This window comes from Parasteatoda tepidariorum, chromosome 5 (assembly GCF_043381705.1).
Source record: "Parasteatoda tepidariorum isolate YZ-2023 chromosome 5, CAS_Ptep_4.0, whole genome shotgun sequence".
Lineage (NCBI taxonomy): Eukaryota > Metazoa > Arthropoda > Arachnida > Araneae > Theridiidae > Parasteatoda > Parasteatoda tepidariorum.
Window position 1 is genome coordinate 69588595 of NC_092208.1, and position 16835 is coordinate 69605429.

Genomic DNA, 16835 nt, shown 5'->3' on the forward strand with positions numbered 1-16835 from the left:
CTATAGGGGCAATTTGTCCTATTCCTCTGTCAGTGCACGGATGAAAGTGCCCTTGTTTATTGCAGTGCTATCTCGACCAGCAACACTCTTCCCCAAAGCATCTCACACGTTTCAACGGGATTCAAATCTGGAGCTGGTTCTTTTCCTGAGCAAAATGGCTACGTCCTTTTTGGCAGATATTATCGTGTGAGCTGATGAGAGATTACATCTTTTCATTATTTTTGTTTTCCGGCCTTTTAATTTTAAATAAAAAGGATTTTTTAAATATTTAAAAATATTTTATTTTAGTAATTTTTCTTCCATTTTCATAAATCTTTATTATATTTTTTTCCATGTTTCCTCAGTAATTTTGAAATTTGTATATANTTTTTCTTCTCTAGGAGCAGCTAGAGGAAGTAGGTCATTATATATATATATATATATAATGACCTACTTCCTCTAGCTGCTCCTAGAGAAGAAAAAACTATCATATTCAGCAGTGACGATGTCTGGCTGCAAATCACATGACATATTGAAACCTAAAATTAATAAAAACAGTTTATATTATAAAATGAAAAACTAATTAAGTATTAATAGTAATAATTTTCAGTTAAGTATTTATTCGGTAAATTTTATTTTAATGTTACACGTTTAAGTTAGTTAAGTTAGTCATGTAAGAATTTATTGCGGTACAGTGTGCCGCAAAAAAATCCCGGACAAGCAATTTTAATATTACTTTAACAAAAATAAATAAACTGATAAAATTTATAATAAATAATTCTAAGAGTAGACTTTTACTAATGAATATATTTAATCCGTTATTGGTGTAGAGTATTTTTTGCTTTAAATTTTTATTTGAAATTATATTGCCCTCCGTGTTGCAAAACTCTATCATCTTATTCGAGAAAAATCTTAACTTTTTGCAAACATAATTTTTATTCCCAAACTTACTTTTTATTTTGCAAACTTAATTATAAAAGAGTTGTGAAGGAATTGTACTCAAGTTAGACAGTTCTGCGTATTATTTATGCAAAGTACGAAATAATCATGCCTGCCAGCTGGTAGTTCTTTGTGGCCAGCATATTTGCGATGGTAATATAATAGTAATTAAATAATTAAACATTTTCAAAATTTCCCGAGCACCTATAATCATCTTATGATGCATATAAGGTAATTTTCTATAGATGTTTGATTTTACATGCTGAGGTAAATAAAATCACGGTAAATCAAATGTGAGGCATAACTGTTAATAAATAGCACTAGTGAAGAAAAGATAATTTTTCCTAAAAGAAGGTAATATGAAATTTTTCTTCTGCCAATTTTTATCTGCTTCAATTGATTTTTACCTATTCTAATCTATTCTGATTGATTTTTTCAGTAGGTGGCTTAAAAGTAGTGTTGGCTTAAAATTGAACGAACTCTGCGAGGTTTAAACGAATTATAAATCAAAATATATCTACATATTATCACTCATTATTACTACATTATTCTTACATCAGTTAGATCTGTGCAGGCCCTGCATAAAGCTCGGAAAAGATCATATGAGTTGCGGTATTTCTCTACTGGTATTCTGTATCCATAACTTGATTTTTTGGTTTTCTCTAATGTTTTGCCACAAAATATCAGAGCCTATTAAAAAAAATTAAGAATTAAATACATACATGGAAATACTTTTACTTTCGTTATTTGTAATTTCGTTATTTGTAAGTTAAAAGCACGTACTTTTACTTTTGTACTTCGTTACTGTTTACTTTTTCACTTTTACGTTACTTTTGTAAGGAAAAAGTACAAGTGTTTGTAACGAAAATGTCGAAAGACATCGTTTGGAACTATTAGTCTATCATAAGGTACTATTAGTCTTAAGAATTTGCATCGACTGTTATACCTATCATCATGGCTTTTGTGCTCAATTTTTAATAATGAATATATTATATATGTCATATCTACATCAAAATTGAAAAAATGTCATAATTTTAAATCTTAAAATCGAAATTTTTAAACTTTTAAAAACGAAATATAATTTTTATTTTGATGAATTTCAAGGAGTTTCAAGCAGAGTATTACATTTTTTTTATTTATTCACTTATTTTTTTAAGCAAAAGTTATAATGTTTGTGGAATTTGTCCAAGTCAATTTTTTACTTGTTGGCAATTAGTAAAATTTTTAAAGATTTAGATTTTCTAAATAAAATTCATATAAACTAAAATTCCTTTTTTATACACAAACATTAAATTTTGATTTCTTTTTACGTTTCTGGCTTTTTTCAGTATTTACTATTTTAGTGGATTATATAACGTTTTCAAGCAGTTTAATGATTCGACATTTAAATTAATATTCAATACATTTTTTAATTTAAAATTTTATATTTTGTTCACACATATTTTAATGAAATTTAAGTTTAAGTTGAATTTTTTATTTCTCGAAATATACTTCAAAATTGTTACTTTATAGTTCTGTACCTGTACTTTCTACTTGTCACAATCCAAAGTCAAAATTTTTTACTCGTTACTGTTTAAAAGTAACGTTGCCTTGTATGATTATCTATATAAAAAAGCATTTATATTATAATAACCTTTATACATGGATTATATACATAAAAACCTTTAGCGTTCAGTCAAACAATTTTTTTTATTTCAGAGAGGAAAAATAATTATTCTGGATTTCAAACAAAACAAAGAAATTAGTAAATTCTGATTTTTATTAGCTTCTTTTGTGTCATGGCCGCAATAAAATTTTTATAATTAAATAGTTTTGTTTTAAGAAATTATTTTTAAATCATCAGTTTTCCGAGATTTAAAATTAATATTGAATGACGGAATACTGGTTCCTGTACAGAATACAATCCTTGAAAGTATTTTGTATAATAAGTTATTTGCAACTGACGTCAATTTCGAACATGGTTTTAGCAGAAATTTTGTTAATTACTATTTCAAACAAATATTAATTATTCTTTTGTTAAACACTGTTGCAAACTAATTACTCTTTTACGGTCACAGTTTAAATTCATTTACAGGGAAGGCCACCTTGGCGCGAAGTATAACGCTTTTTGATGTAGGGATAGGGGGCTCGAATACCACTGTAACTCTGGATGTATCACCATGCTGTCCTTCCTATAATTTATGCAACTAACAAAACTTGGAATTTAGCTCATGTTCGGAATATGCACAATGGTCTTTATTTTCAAAAAATATTAACCTTCTGAATTTTTACCAGTTCTTAGTACGGCATGAAAAGGAAAGTAAATGAGAAGCTCAGAAGCCAATGCGGTTAAGTCCATTTTTTATCAATATTTTTTTAAATAAACTTTGAAATAAAAATTAAATTCTTCTTCTTCTTTCGATATTTGTTGGTAACACTGAACAACAAGAAATTCATAGTAACACAGGGTTGCAAGACGTAGTATTTTTAATACTACGATAGTAGTTTTTCACCAAAACATAAAACTTATGACAATAAATGTTATTTTATTATTTTTACATAAATTTCTTATCTTTTTCAGCTGCCAAAAGGTATAAGTCCTAAAATTTTTAAGATGCTGTCATTATTTCAACAAATACTTACGTTTTTATTTACACATCCTGTACATACCTTGTTTTTTTGCAGAGTTTACACCTCGAAAAAAGACTTTATACACTTTTCTAATTAAATTAATAAACCAAGAATTTTAAAAACTAATGTATCAAAAAACATTAATTTTCTCAATTTTTGTGTTTTGGACTTAACCACATTGACTTCTGAGCGACTCATAATAACACTGGGGATTAACATAACTGGATTAAACAACACTGAGGATTAACATTGTGAAATCATGCTCAAACTATGGACGCAAACGGACACTATTAAATAAGTTAAAGTAATTCATTATTGTTGCTCTTCTCCGTGGCTTTACGTTTTTAGATTAAACAAAACATGTTTTACTTGAGAAGGGCTTATAAGCCACATTTGAAATGAGCATAACAGCCTGCACAGGAATGTGTAGCATTGAATAAATAAATAAATAAAAAATTACTGAAACTAAATTATTATCTTATCTGACTCAATACAATGATTCATACATACCTTCAACATGGTATACATCATGAAGAGAGAGCTCTTTTTTGGTTGAGAATCAGAACGAGCTTTGGCTACTTCAAACATTTCCTCATTGTCAGGTATTCTACCAAACATAGATATGATCGTAGCCTTTTTCGTTACATCCAGTTTTTCATCTGGCCGCATCGGAAATAGCTGTCAAAATAGATAATCAAGAAATACTATGTTTAACAGAATCAATCAAATAGATGTTTATGACATTATACGTAGTGATTTTCTCGGACGTGTTTTGTGGTGGCGAAATGTGTTTTGAAGCTGCCAACATTGCAACCAATGATGCTTTGAGAAACAGCTTCCTTGTTGTTGCTTTACTTTTCGGCATCTAAGGTTTGTGAGCTCTTGAAGATGCCGTTTCACTGAATGAGTTTTTCAATTGTTAAGTCAAAATATAAAGATCGTTTAATTTCACATTAGAAAATTTGAGGAGATATTTTTTTAGTGTTTTTGAAATCTAAATTAGCTTTGTTTTTAATTTGTTAGAATAGAGAACAATACATGGTTGTGTCAGAGTCTTTGAATACTTGTTCATTTGGTTTAGAACTCTTCCATTGTATAATTACTATACGAATTATGAAACGTTTAATTTGTTCAAATTAGTTTTCGTTTCTAATTTGTTCAGTCAGAATAGAGAACAGTACATTGTTGTGTCAGAGATTTCAAATACTTGTTCATTAGGTTTAGAACTGTTCAATTGTTTAATTACGATACGAATTATGAAACGAATTACAAATTATGATATGGGAAAAGTGTTTGACCCTTTGACCAGATGCTATGACTACTCGTCACTACTCTATGGTGTAGAAGAGTTTGCGCTCATGGGTAGATGGGATGACTAATAATAATAATAACTACAATTAAATGGTAAACAATAATTATTGTTCTGAAACAAAATTTTTGTAGTCAATTATATTAATATTAATAATGAATATTTCAAGCTAATGATTTAAGAACTAGAAACACGGATGAATTTCAATTATAGCAAAAAATTTAAAGAATCAGAAGAAAAAAATCTTTTTTTATATGGCTTGTGGGCCTTTGAATAGTTCCCTTACATTTCAGGATCTTCTTTTACAGTACCCTTGTATCTCTTCGTTTGAGAAAGAGCTTTCAGCAGCAAAAAGGCTCCTGTGAGCACTTTTAACTTTATTTTATAATCAGCGTTGAGTGTCCAACTCTAAGTTTACGACTCTCAATGTTCATATACGTATCCTTGTTAATTTTGAACCCAACCCAGAAGACAAGGAAAATCCTGTATCAAGCAATGAAACAAACCTGCCTTCTTGGAGGACATTTTGATGGAACCAACCAACATTTGCGCTATATGGAGAGGAAAAATTCGAAAATCTCGCACGGTTAACCCAGCTTTAAGGGTTTTCTGACTTATGATCCATAGTGATCGGTGCGAGCAGGGGGCAGAATTCGTATACACCAGCCATCGTTGGGACTTGAACCTGAGCCACTTTATTAGGAGGGGAACGATGTATCCCCTATGAGGATTGTGATTCCTCTTAGCATAAGAACAATGCTTCATTTTTAAGTAGCTTACTCGCAAATACTCCCATTTAGGTAGAAGTGATTGCACGACCTTTTTTTAACATGGCAACTTTTAGAAAGAATCATTGGTAGCCACACTTTTAGCCAAATTCTGTAATTTATGAGAAAGTGCTTAATTTTAAAATATTTTATAATAATGTCATCCTTTAGAAAATCAGGCGAAGGAATGACACTTCATTTAAGAAAACAAAATAAAAAATCTTGCTTAATCTTGATACTCGTAACAATTAGTTTGCTCAATCAAGTACCCACTGCCTAATCGCAACTCATATAATGTACTCTTTTTCTTCAAAATCTTCCTAATGCGCAATATTTTATAGTTTTGCCTAATCAATAAATAATCAGTTTGCCCAATAAAGCACCTACTGCATAATCGCATCTCAAATAATGTACTCTTTTTCTTCAGAATCTTCCTAATGCGCAATATCTTATAGTTTTGCCTAATCAATAAATAATCAGTTTGCTCAATCAAGTACCCTCTGTATAATCGCAACATGTATATTGTACTCCTTCTTCATAATGTTACTAGAGTGCAGTCTCTTCCAGCTTTACCTTATTTAAAACATGTATAGGCATATATTGGCACGGATTTGTAAAATTTTTATGCTTATTGGAGTTTACTATTTTTAAAATAATAATTATTATTTGATTACTGAATTTAAATTGAAATGAGATACATTGGATTTTTTTTATGGAAACACTTACAAATTTTACATATTGTCTATTTTCATAAAAACAAAACCATTTTTTTTAATTAATTCATTGGATAGCACGATTTCCTAAAATTGTGATTTTTTTTCTTCCAAAAATAGGATTTATTTTTGTTTAAGTCAGATTTTGTTTTCAAGTTTACCATTCAAATCATTCGATGAAATATATTACCAATACTTAATCTTATTTAAAAACAATAATATAACTGAAATAGTTGATATTTCTAACTAAAATATTTAAAAAACTATTATTTAAATATTAAAACTATCCGCTGAATAAATAAAATCAGGATTATCTTTGCTCATGTAAAATATCCTGAAATTTTAAAGACAGTGAGGTAATTTATCAGTTAAGATATCCAATGAAGAAGAAATTTATTTCGATCAGAATACAAAAAATAAAAAGAATTATCGCAAATTTCTCTTTGCAGCACAAGTCTTTCTTCAATATTGGTACACACTAACTATACTTTAATGCGCTTAATATGTTTTAAAAGTACTTAAAGTAGACGAACAAACATAAAACTAAATGGAGTTTCTCTTTTTTTCGATAATATTTTAGACTGTTTCGACATATAATAATTTACCCTTTCATTATTTCTTTGGATAAAATATTCATTATCAATGAAATCGGACAACAAAAAAATCACATCCTGAAGAATATATTTTAAAAACTATTTTTGACTTAATAATTTATTTTAAAAAATGTTAATTTGTTTAAATCAATTATTTTCGTAAACAAAAAGCTCAAATAAATAAAATTGTGATTTTAATCATGATTTAAATCAAGTGATTTAAATCATGTCAACTCTGTTGGTAGGTAAAAGTTTTCAATAAATTAATAGTATGATAAAAGTGTATCAATTCGAAAATCTAAAAACAATCTTAAAAAATATGCTAATTTTTTTTTCTTCAGGTGGCATTGAAAAATAGGGGGGCTTATAAAATAGGGCGGAGGGGTCTAAAAAAGTTCGACAGCCTATGATTAATTACGTAGAATAATAACTTTAGCTTTCACTGCACTTCATTAAAATTGACAGTTGTAAATGATTTCAAATTAAAATATATATGCTGGAATGTATATGTATAAATGAATCTGTAATAAATTGAGAGAGATGTAACCAAGAAAAACTTAACAATGCGTTATTAAAAATGATTCAGTGTTTTTCTTTAAGTTCCAATATCGCTCTTATTATCGCAATTAAAAGTTTAGAAGCCTTCGATAAATCTCTACAAGGAATATTAATCAATATACTTACCTCAGCAAAATTGAAGACGAAGTGATTGTAAAAAAAGAACCAGACTTTCGGAAAATATTGGTTTTTTCCTTTAACAGAAAAAACAGTTTCGTCTTTTTTAGCCTGAAAATAAGAATGAAACTTTGTCAGTAAATTTAAGACCGATTGGTTTGTTCTAGTTGAAGTTGACATTGTTCTATAACTCACTTTAGTTGCGATGTAAAAACTTTTAAACGATGCATCTAGTCCTAAAGGTGACAAGGCTTTTGGCATAACCTCTCTGTAACAAATAATCACATATTTTATTCATTTTTTAAATAAATTTTTGAACAATTAAGCAATCAAATCAAATTTTTAATATCAAAAAATCAATATTAGTTCTTTTTAATTATATTGAAATAACTTTACACGAATCTTTTTTCTATTCTTTTTAATCCTTTAATGCAAATGGGACACCAATGTCACTTTTATGTACTTTTTCTGACATTCAAACTGCAAATTAAAATATATTTTGATGTTTTTTAATAATTAAAACCTGTCTAATAGTTACTAAAAAAGCCCCGTTAGATTATCGGAATTATACTTACGCTAAAATCTAAAATTTAAAAACAAGTAGTTTTAAATATTTTTTCATTCATATTCAAAAATTTATTAAGAATTGATTTTGTAAATTAAAGAAATTTCCATGACGAATTACTGTTTCTCAAAAACTGCAAATTTAAAAAATTAATGTTTGTAAGTGAGCCGTGTTAGGAAGATTTTACTTTTAACGCAGAGAAAATCACCAGTACTTCATGCTGCATTTTATAAAACTGGAACATAGTTAAAAATATTTTTTTTGTTCTTACAAACCCTTTAATAATGCATTTACTAAATTTCAAATTATTATTATAATCCTTTTATTCTCAGCATTTAACCCCTTCGAGTTGACTGTCACTTGTATGTGCCAGCATGAAACGTTCTAAATCTAGGTAAAAAAAAGATAAATTTGACTGTTAAACTATTTCTTTAACAGTTTATTTATAAGCGGGGTTATAATAGTTAGATTTATTAAATTCCCTACAATTGATTCTGCATGAATTGATATTACACTATAGATTTTGTATGAATGCATTATAACTCGTCCTTCACGAAGAGATTCAAGATAAAATTTATATAGTTACACTTTGAGCAAACATTGATTAGGTACGTGAAAATTAAAGCGAACACTTTCAAATTAACCGAGTTGCCTTCTTTTATTTTCTTCTATCCTGATTTTGATTGTATAGAAAAGCCTTCATGACACACCCGTCCCGAAGAGTTGACCTCTTCCCTTTAGAGAAGAGTCCCCCCGAAGAGTTAACCCTAACATGCTCAATAATATTTATTTTAGTAATTAAAGATTTAAAATCGTTGTAGGTTGCAAACAGTTAAGTAGCGAAAATCAATAACAAAGATAAATGTGAAACATACGCAAGATTTGAAACAGAAAAGAAATCATTTTCTACTCTCATTGGAGAATCAAATTCATGTTCAATCTCATGGATACTTTTCTTGGTACTGCTAGTCACTGGCCTAGACTAATTAAAAAAAAATTGTATTGAGATGGATAAATTAATGTATAAAATCAATTGTTGAAAAGAATTTTTTTAAGTAATATTTATGCTATAACACAATAAAATAGTGTTTTTTAAAATTGAAACTTATTTTACCATACAAAATAAAACAGTAATTCAAACGTATACGCATAAGATCTATTGGTTAGCAGTGATTTGAAAGCGCATTCGTGGCATTAATTTGATATGTATGTAAGTGAAGAGGTCAATGTAAAGGGTGGGTATGTTAAAAATTTGCACTTTCGAGAAAAACCAAGAAAACTGAGTCAATTGTGGAAAAATGGTTTTAATTGCTTCCAAATTGCTGCATCCTCTTTAGGCAATCTAGAAAATTATTCTGCATTGATGATTGATGTTCAAAAACTAGCAAAAATCTTATTTTCGTAAATATGTTACATGCCCCCTTTTAACATGGACCGCTTCAATTATTGACATATAATGGAAAGATATTATTGCTTAACCCTTACACGCAGAATTTTTATTAAACATATTTGACATGCGAGGGGTGCAATTTATTAAAATCAAGCGCTATCTTGGCATAGAGCTTCTACCCGGCCAAGAATTATGTATAGAAATATATTAATATACTATGACGAGATCGAAATAAGTTATGGCGATATTAAATCTGAGATGCTGCAGTCAGGATTAGATTTACAACTGGAATATATTGCATTTACTGATAGTATTGCATTCATCATTACATTTTTATTATTATCATGAGTAATTGAATTTTACAAGTGTGCCGTGCTATAAATTTTAAATGAAAAAATGGGTGAACTTATCCATTTGTGAATGCTGTGTTTTTTTTTCAACTTTAGTTTACTGTGAATAAATTTTTTTATTAGGACTCGTTAAATCACATTATTTTCCATGAATGTAGTACTCTGTGTTTTGTAGTTAAAATAGTTTCTAAAAATTTTACAAAACAACAATTCTTCTATAGTTCTGCTCTTAAATGTAAAACTTACAATATTGAGTGTAACTTTCTAACTTTTAAGAATTGAGTTGATGTAGTCTCATTTATTAACTTAAAAATGAAAACCAATGAAAAGTCGGAGGTTTTCGATTAATAATAACAACAACAACAACAAAGAAATCAACAACAACAACAAAGAATTATTGCGATATGCATGGCAATTATTACGCTTCAAAATAGACTAAACGTGAATGCGAGTGGCATGAAACTTTTAAATTAAATTTTCCATTAAATACAATTAAAGTAATTTAAAATAATTAAAATAATTTTCTAATTAAAATGCAGTGCTATTAAAACTTTTAAACTTGCAGTTAGTGTGTATCAAAACTTGCTCAATCCAGAATGACATTTTTCTTCTTCATTATATTCTTCTGATCAAAACTAATTTTCTTTTCAATAGATATCAAGTAGACAAATTGTCTTCCAATGTTCGAGAATCATCAGCAAGTTGAGCTTGAAAAGTTTTAGTTTTCCAACTACTTATTTATCCTATTTTATAAAAATTTTGTTTTTCTGTAGTATACATAGAGCAGCAAGAATTACACCCAGATCTTTTATTTTTTAACCAATGTAAGGCAATAAGGTGGCATTGAATATATTTTTTTCTTCAATTTTTTAACCAATATTCGTGAAAAAATTGAATATCAAGTAATCAAAATATCGAAAAATGAAAATTGCGGCCAATTTTCACGACTTTGAAGGCCTCTTCTCACCCTACAACTCAAGAACAACAACAACTATTGATTTTTAGAAAATACAGTTTGTATTTTAAAATTACAGAAGCTAAAAAATTGCAACATATACAAAAATTACTATTAAATAGAAATTGACAAAAAAAATGGAAGAACACTAATTAACGTACACCTGCACACTTGATTCAACGAACATTATTGGCTAGACCACGATTTTATCAGAAAATGTCTTATTGCAGAATTGAAGTAGGAGGGATAACCACACGGGCTGTTTTTGAGCGCAGTACAACAACCGCTCACAAGGGGGATAAGATGTTAGCAACGCAATCCACAAGATTTTAGAAAACCATTAGTGCAATCCACCACCACTGCAGTCCACTCAGAAAGGCATTTCCACGGCATAGGTTCGATGTTAAACATTTGGCAAGTAAGGGGCGATAAGGAATACTTCTCTAACACTTCCCTCGAGATTCGTCCTGATTCTCATCCCAACTTAACTGGTTAAGGTTGATTGAGGATTAAACCCCAACACTCCCAATTGTAGGAGATGAATGGGTTTGCAAAAAATGTATGCTACCAATACTTATAAATGCATCGAATGTTTTTTTTAAATTTTAATTATAGTGCAATTTTTGCTTTTATTACATTTTTTTTTATTTTATAAAATCACTGAAAAATATATGACCGTTTACGTACGAAAAGCTTGAAAACTTTCTTTATTTCTTAGTATATTCAGACTAAAATAAAAAGTTAACAATAATTTTTTTTAACAATAACTTACCTGAAAAATGTATAACTTATCATTCAGGATCCCCCATTCCACATCACGGTGGGAACGATAATGTGATTCAATCTATGAAATACATAAACTTGAATTACTTTATTGCAATACAAAATGACCATTAAACATTTTAATGATTCTCTTAACTAAAATTCTTTTATGCTTTAATTATATAAATATTTTATTGATTTATATATTATAATAGAGAGTATTTTTAGCAACTTTTATATTAAAACTTTCATGCGTTTTAATAAAAAATTTCAACAAGTCTTAAAGCATAGTTCTTGCATATGCGTGTAATCTGTTTATGTTGTACGCTAAGTTCGTAAGAACATAAAAAAGAAGAAATAAAATAGTATTAAAACAACATTAAATGTTAATTCATTGGTATCTATCACCATCATGTGAACACAAGTCTGACAGAATCATGCCTTAAGCATAANTTATTTACCGTTTTTTTTTTTATTTATTGTTTTGGAGTGTCCGGAGCAGTTGGCATCTCTGGGGCTCTAGTTCGATGTTAAACATTTGGCAAATAAGGGGCGATAAGGGATATATCTCTAACACCTCCCTCGAGATTCGTTCTGATTCTCACCCCAACTTAACTGGTTAAGATTGATTGAGGATTAAACCCCAACACTCCCAATTGCAGGAGATGAATGGGTTTGCAAAAAATGTATGCTACCAATTCTTATAAATGCATCGATTGTTTTTTTTTAAATTTTAATTATAGTGCAATTCACTGAAAAATATATGACCGTTTACGTACGCAAAGCTTGAAAACTTCCTTTATTTCTTAGTATATTCAGACTAAAATAAAAAGTTAACAATAATTTTTTTAAACAATAACTTACCTGGAAAATGTATAACTTATCATTCAGAATCCCCCATTCCACGTCACGGTGGGAACGATAATGTGACTCAATCTATTAAATACATAAACTAGAATTACTTTATTGCAATACAAAATGACCATTGAACATTTTAATGATTCTCTTAACTAAAATTCTTTTATATTTTTATTATATAAATATTTTATTGATTTATGTATTATAATTGAGAGTATTTTTAACAACTTTTATATTAAAACTTTCATGCGTTTTAATAAAAAATTTCAACAAGTCTTAAAGCATAGTTCTTGCATATGCGTGTAATCTGTTTATGTTGTACGCTAAGTTCGTAAGAACATAAAAAAGAAGAAATAAAATAGTATTAAAACAACATTAAATGTTAATTCATTGGTATCTATCACCATCATGTGAACACAAGTCTGACAGAATCATGCCTTAAGCATAAATAGTGGTTGTTACAGAAGTTCATTTTTATCATTTACCTTGATTAAAACGCTACTTTTCGAAGCTCTGTCTCCAAGGAAAATAAAAAAGACCATAGTTTAAGTGCCTTACACTTGAAGCAATGCGATGGTTTTAAACTAATCTTGCCGTGAAGAATTATCTGGGTTTTAGAACAGAAAAATAACTTAAATATTTTAAAAGCCATTAAACTTTTTTAAAAACCACCAATTCGGAGATATTTTCCCACCTAGATGAAAACTATCAAAATCACTGCCGTATTCTCAGTTTTTGCAATTTTTTATGAGCTCAGGTAATGCAGCATTCAAGTAAGTTTTTAAATATTAAAAAATTAGACCTCAAACGCTTTTTATTTTTACCAAACTGTGGGGGATTTTTTCCGTATTGACGTTTTACACATTTTTAAAATAAGCATAGACACGCTTTTTAAAATAAGCATAAGCTGGTTTTTGAATGGCTAAACTTGACCTATTAGTCATGAGTAACAGTTGCAAACTCACAGCAGATATAAAAATAGCATATTATTCGCAAAAACGTCCTTTTATCATACGATGGAGATGGATACTTATACTTATGTGCTTGATACTTATGCATCATAATACCAATGTTACACAGGGATTGTACGCGCGTCAAAAGTGGTATAAGAAAGCAGTAACTAATCACAAAAAGGTAGAAACAATCAAACTTCTTTCATTTGACATTTTACAAACATTATTGAAAAGAAATGCTGTAAATATTTTCGATGCTCGATCTAATGTATAAAATTATTGCTGTTAAAGTATAGGGTCAGTTACGAATGCATAGCTATTTCGAGAAATGATATGATATTCTACCACTTTATTAAATTCTGGGTATACTTTTCATCACTGTTTATTAGAATTGTTTTATTAAGAATTATCTTTATCTTTCTTCGAAAGTGTTAGCTATCAGAAGAAATATTTAATGATGTTAAATGTCAATGTATTACTACTTTTTTATGAGATTATTTTTCACACTTCATTATGCAATTTCAGAAGCTGATAAGTAAAAATAAGAATTTTTTATAAACGAAAATAGTATATTTAAAAAAATATATATGCAAATACTATCTCAAATGTATAAAAAATGTCAACTTGAATGTTACATTATGTTACGCAACTTGCAATGCTTGAATAAAAACAAATAATAGTTTAATTATTAACACGTTCACCCGGGTGTTGCGCTTGAAAGCGGGACGGAAAAGAGAAAATACTGGTAGAAGAAATATTTCAATATTAGATAATATTCGGGGGGAGTTAATCTATTCTCAACAATAACAATTCAATGTAAGGAAATTTATCACGGCGAAGAAGCAATTCAATATAAAAATTGCATCCGTTAAAAACAATTGGTAGTTATGGATTTTTATTATTCCCGGATTTTTTGCCAGTTTTTAATCCGGTGAGCCGCCCGATGAGACAATCTAGCGTGACCCACCGGTGGGTCACCCCTGCGAGAACGTGTTAATAGGGGAGTGACAATTTCAGAGCAACACTGGAAATGAAAAGACTATAACATATTCTCTTAACATTTGAGCCGTCTGAAAAAATGATTTTCAGTGCTAATGAGCTTAAACCTACATTTTTAAGACTTATAGCTAAGAAAAATAGCAATCTTTTCTAAATTATAATATATAATAAATTATAATAATCTTCTTAAAAATAAATAGTCAAAATTCTTTAAATTATAATTCATGAAATATAAATTCATTTCTTTTACTACAAAAAATATTTCCAAAATTACGAAAGTTCGTCATAAGTTAAAAATTATAGATATGATCATGCAGTATGACAGATTTTACAGACATCTAAAAATAAACATCATAATAAACCATCAACAACTAAGAAAAATTAATAAAATAATAAAATCTATGGACCATTATCTCCAAGTAAAAATACATTCTTAATTAGATTATAAAAGGTGTCCCTTTATAATCTAAGATAATCTGCAAAATACCCTTTATAATCTACAAAGAACCCTTTATAATCTACAAAAGGGTGTCCAAAGAGATAAAATTTATTTATTAAATTCATCTATTATTAAACCCAACCTTAAAGATTTAACTAAAACAGGGATGGGCAAACTACAGCCCGCGGGCCAACCGTAGCCCGCTGGAAGGTTTTATCCGGCCCGCGGACAGCATTCTAACTTTAAAGTTATTTTTGTTCTTTTTTTTTTTAACGAAGTACTAATGACATTTTTACTTTCTCTATTTTTGTTCTACAAAACATAAATTGATGGGCTTCAATTGGTAAAATTTTGAAAGCAGAAGTTCTTTATAGAATAGCCATAGATTGGATTCAACAAGCGTTTGTCTTTCTCGAGGAGCAGACATACGGAATCTAATATAGGTGAATACTTCACATGTGGCAGACTGCGCATTTTAAGCTCCAACGAGAAGATTTTTCTGCCGGCGCGAGTTCTAACATTATTTACTGCGTATGGAAAAATTGCGCACATACAACGTCATTGTAAATAATGGTAAAATTATTAAATGTATAAAATGGCTACTGCTTTTTTGAGTTATTTATAAATTGTTTGCACTTCAAAATGGCAACTAAAAAACGCAAAGTTGATTTAGAGTACCATGCGTTAAATGATGAATTGACTTCATTTTATTTTAGAAGTTAGAATTTTTATTTTAGAAGTTTTAACTCTGCTCACCAAACTTTTTTTTCTCGATTTTTGGCCCTCGACCAAAAAAAGTTTGCCCATTCCTGAACTAAAAGAACAATGATATTCTTTCCTCTCCTATATTTTTTTTATATATAATTTATCAACCTCACTGACTATTATGGACATAATGAATGATGGGTCTCATGCTTGGCTCATGTACCTAGCTCCATTTTATAAGTGAAGTTGAATGATTATGTCCTAGTAGCTATGTTTTTGGAAAATTCTTCCAAACATAATTCTTTCTAAACAACGACTGTACAAGTTGGCAGGTATGCATGTATCACCTTTCCAAAAAACATGGATGTAAATCAAGCATATATGCTAGACCTGAATAAAATTTCATCTGACAACGGTTTCATTTTTTCATTATCATCATCGAAATATATCTAGGAGCCTGGGGCCGTTAACGGCCTTTTTCCCATTCGTCTTGTATTGTGGTCTTTAAGGTGGTTCTTTCTGGTAATTGGAATGCAATTGGAATAAAAGGAAATTAAATATTTTGTATTTTAGTTAAAATTACGTCACTACAAAAATGAGCTGCCATCGGTCTGAGGTTTATGTCTTCTCTTAAGTTTTCAAAAGTAAAAATTTCGTTGAATCCTGCGGTGTCACAATTTATGGTCTTTTCAAAAAATCTGAAGTTTTGCTTTGCAATGTGATGATCTAAAAAATCTATGTTGAGGTCGCTATGTATGTTTTTATTGCGGATAAACCATCTTGCTTTTGTTATTTTCCTGAGGATTTTGTTCTGGCATATTTTGAGTTTTTTAAGGAGTGATGTAGAGATGTTGCACCAAGCTGGAGATGCATAAGTCAGGATGGGACGGATCATCGAGATGTAAAGTAAACGTTTAAGTCTGAGTTCCATTTTAGGGTTCTGAAGAAGGATTTGTAATCTGTGGCAGGCTGTTTGTGCTTTGTTGATGACTGTTTTGACGTGATCTTTCCAATTAAATTTGCTGTTTATGACCAGACCAAGATATTTTGCTGTTTTGACTATGGGTATCGTTTCGTTAAAGAGTACAACTTGATTTTTAGGGAGGATCGTTTTTCTTTTATGTTGAATGATTAGTAGTTTCGATTTTTGGCCGTTTACTTTAAACTTCCAGTCTAGGCACCAGGTTTCTATTTCTGTGATCTTTTCTTGGAGTTTTTGTAAGGCAATGTTGGGATTTTTGGACTTCACGACAATTCCTGTATCATCTGCGAAA

At 29.3% G+C, this 16835-nt stretch overlaps 1 protein-coding gene across 1 annotated transcript in view; it reads right to left on the minus strand.

Moving 5' to 3' along the window:
- Nucleotides 1–16835, minus strand: part of LOC107451670 (rifampicin phosphotransferase) — a gene marked incomplete in the record, with an annotated part of 78821 nt that overhangs the window by 31025 nt on the left and 30961 nt on the right. The window contains 7 exon segments of the mRNA XM_071180556.1: nucleotides 434–518; nucleotides 1474–1608; nucleotides 4039–4206; nucleotides 7595–7696; nucleotides 7781–7853; nucleotides 9026–9132; nucleotides 12472–12543. Of these exon segments, the coding sequence (XP_071036657.1) occupies nucleotides 434–518; nucleotides 1474–1608; nucleotides 4039–4206; nucleotides 7595–7696; nucleotides 7781–7853; nucleotides 9026–9132; nucleotides 12472–12543 (742 nt within the window).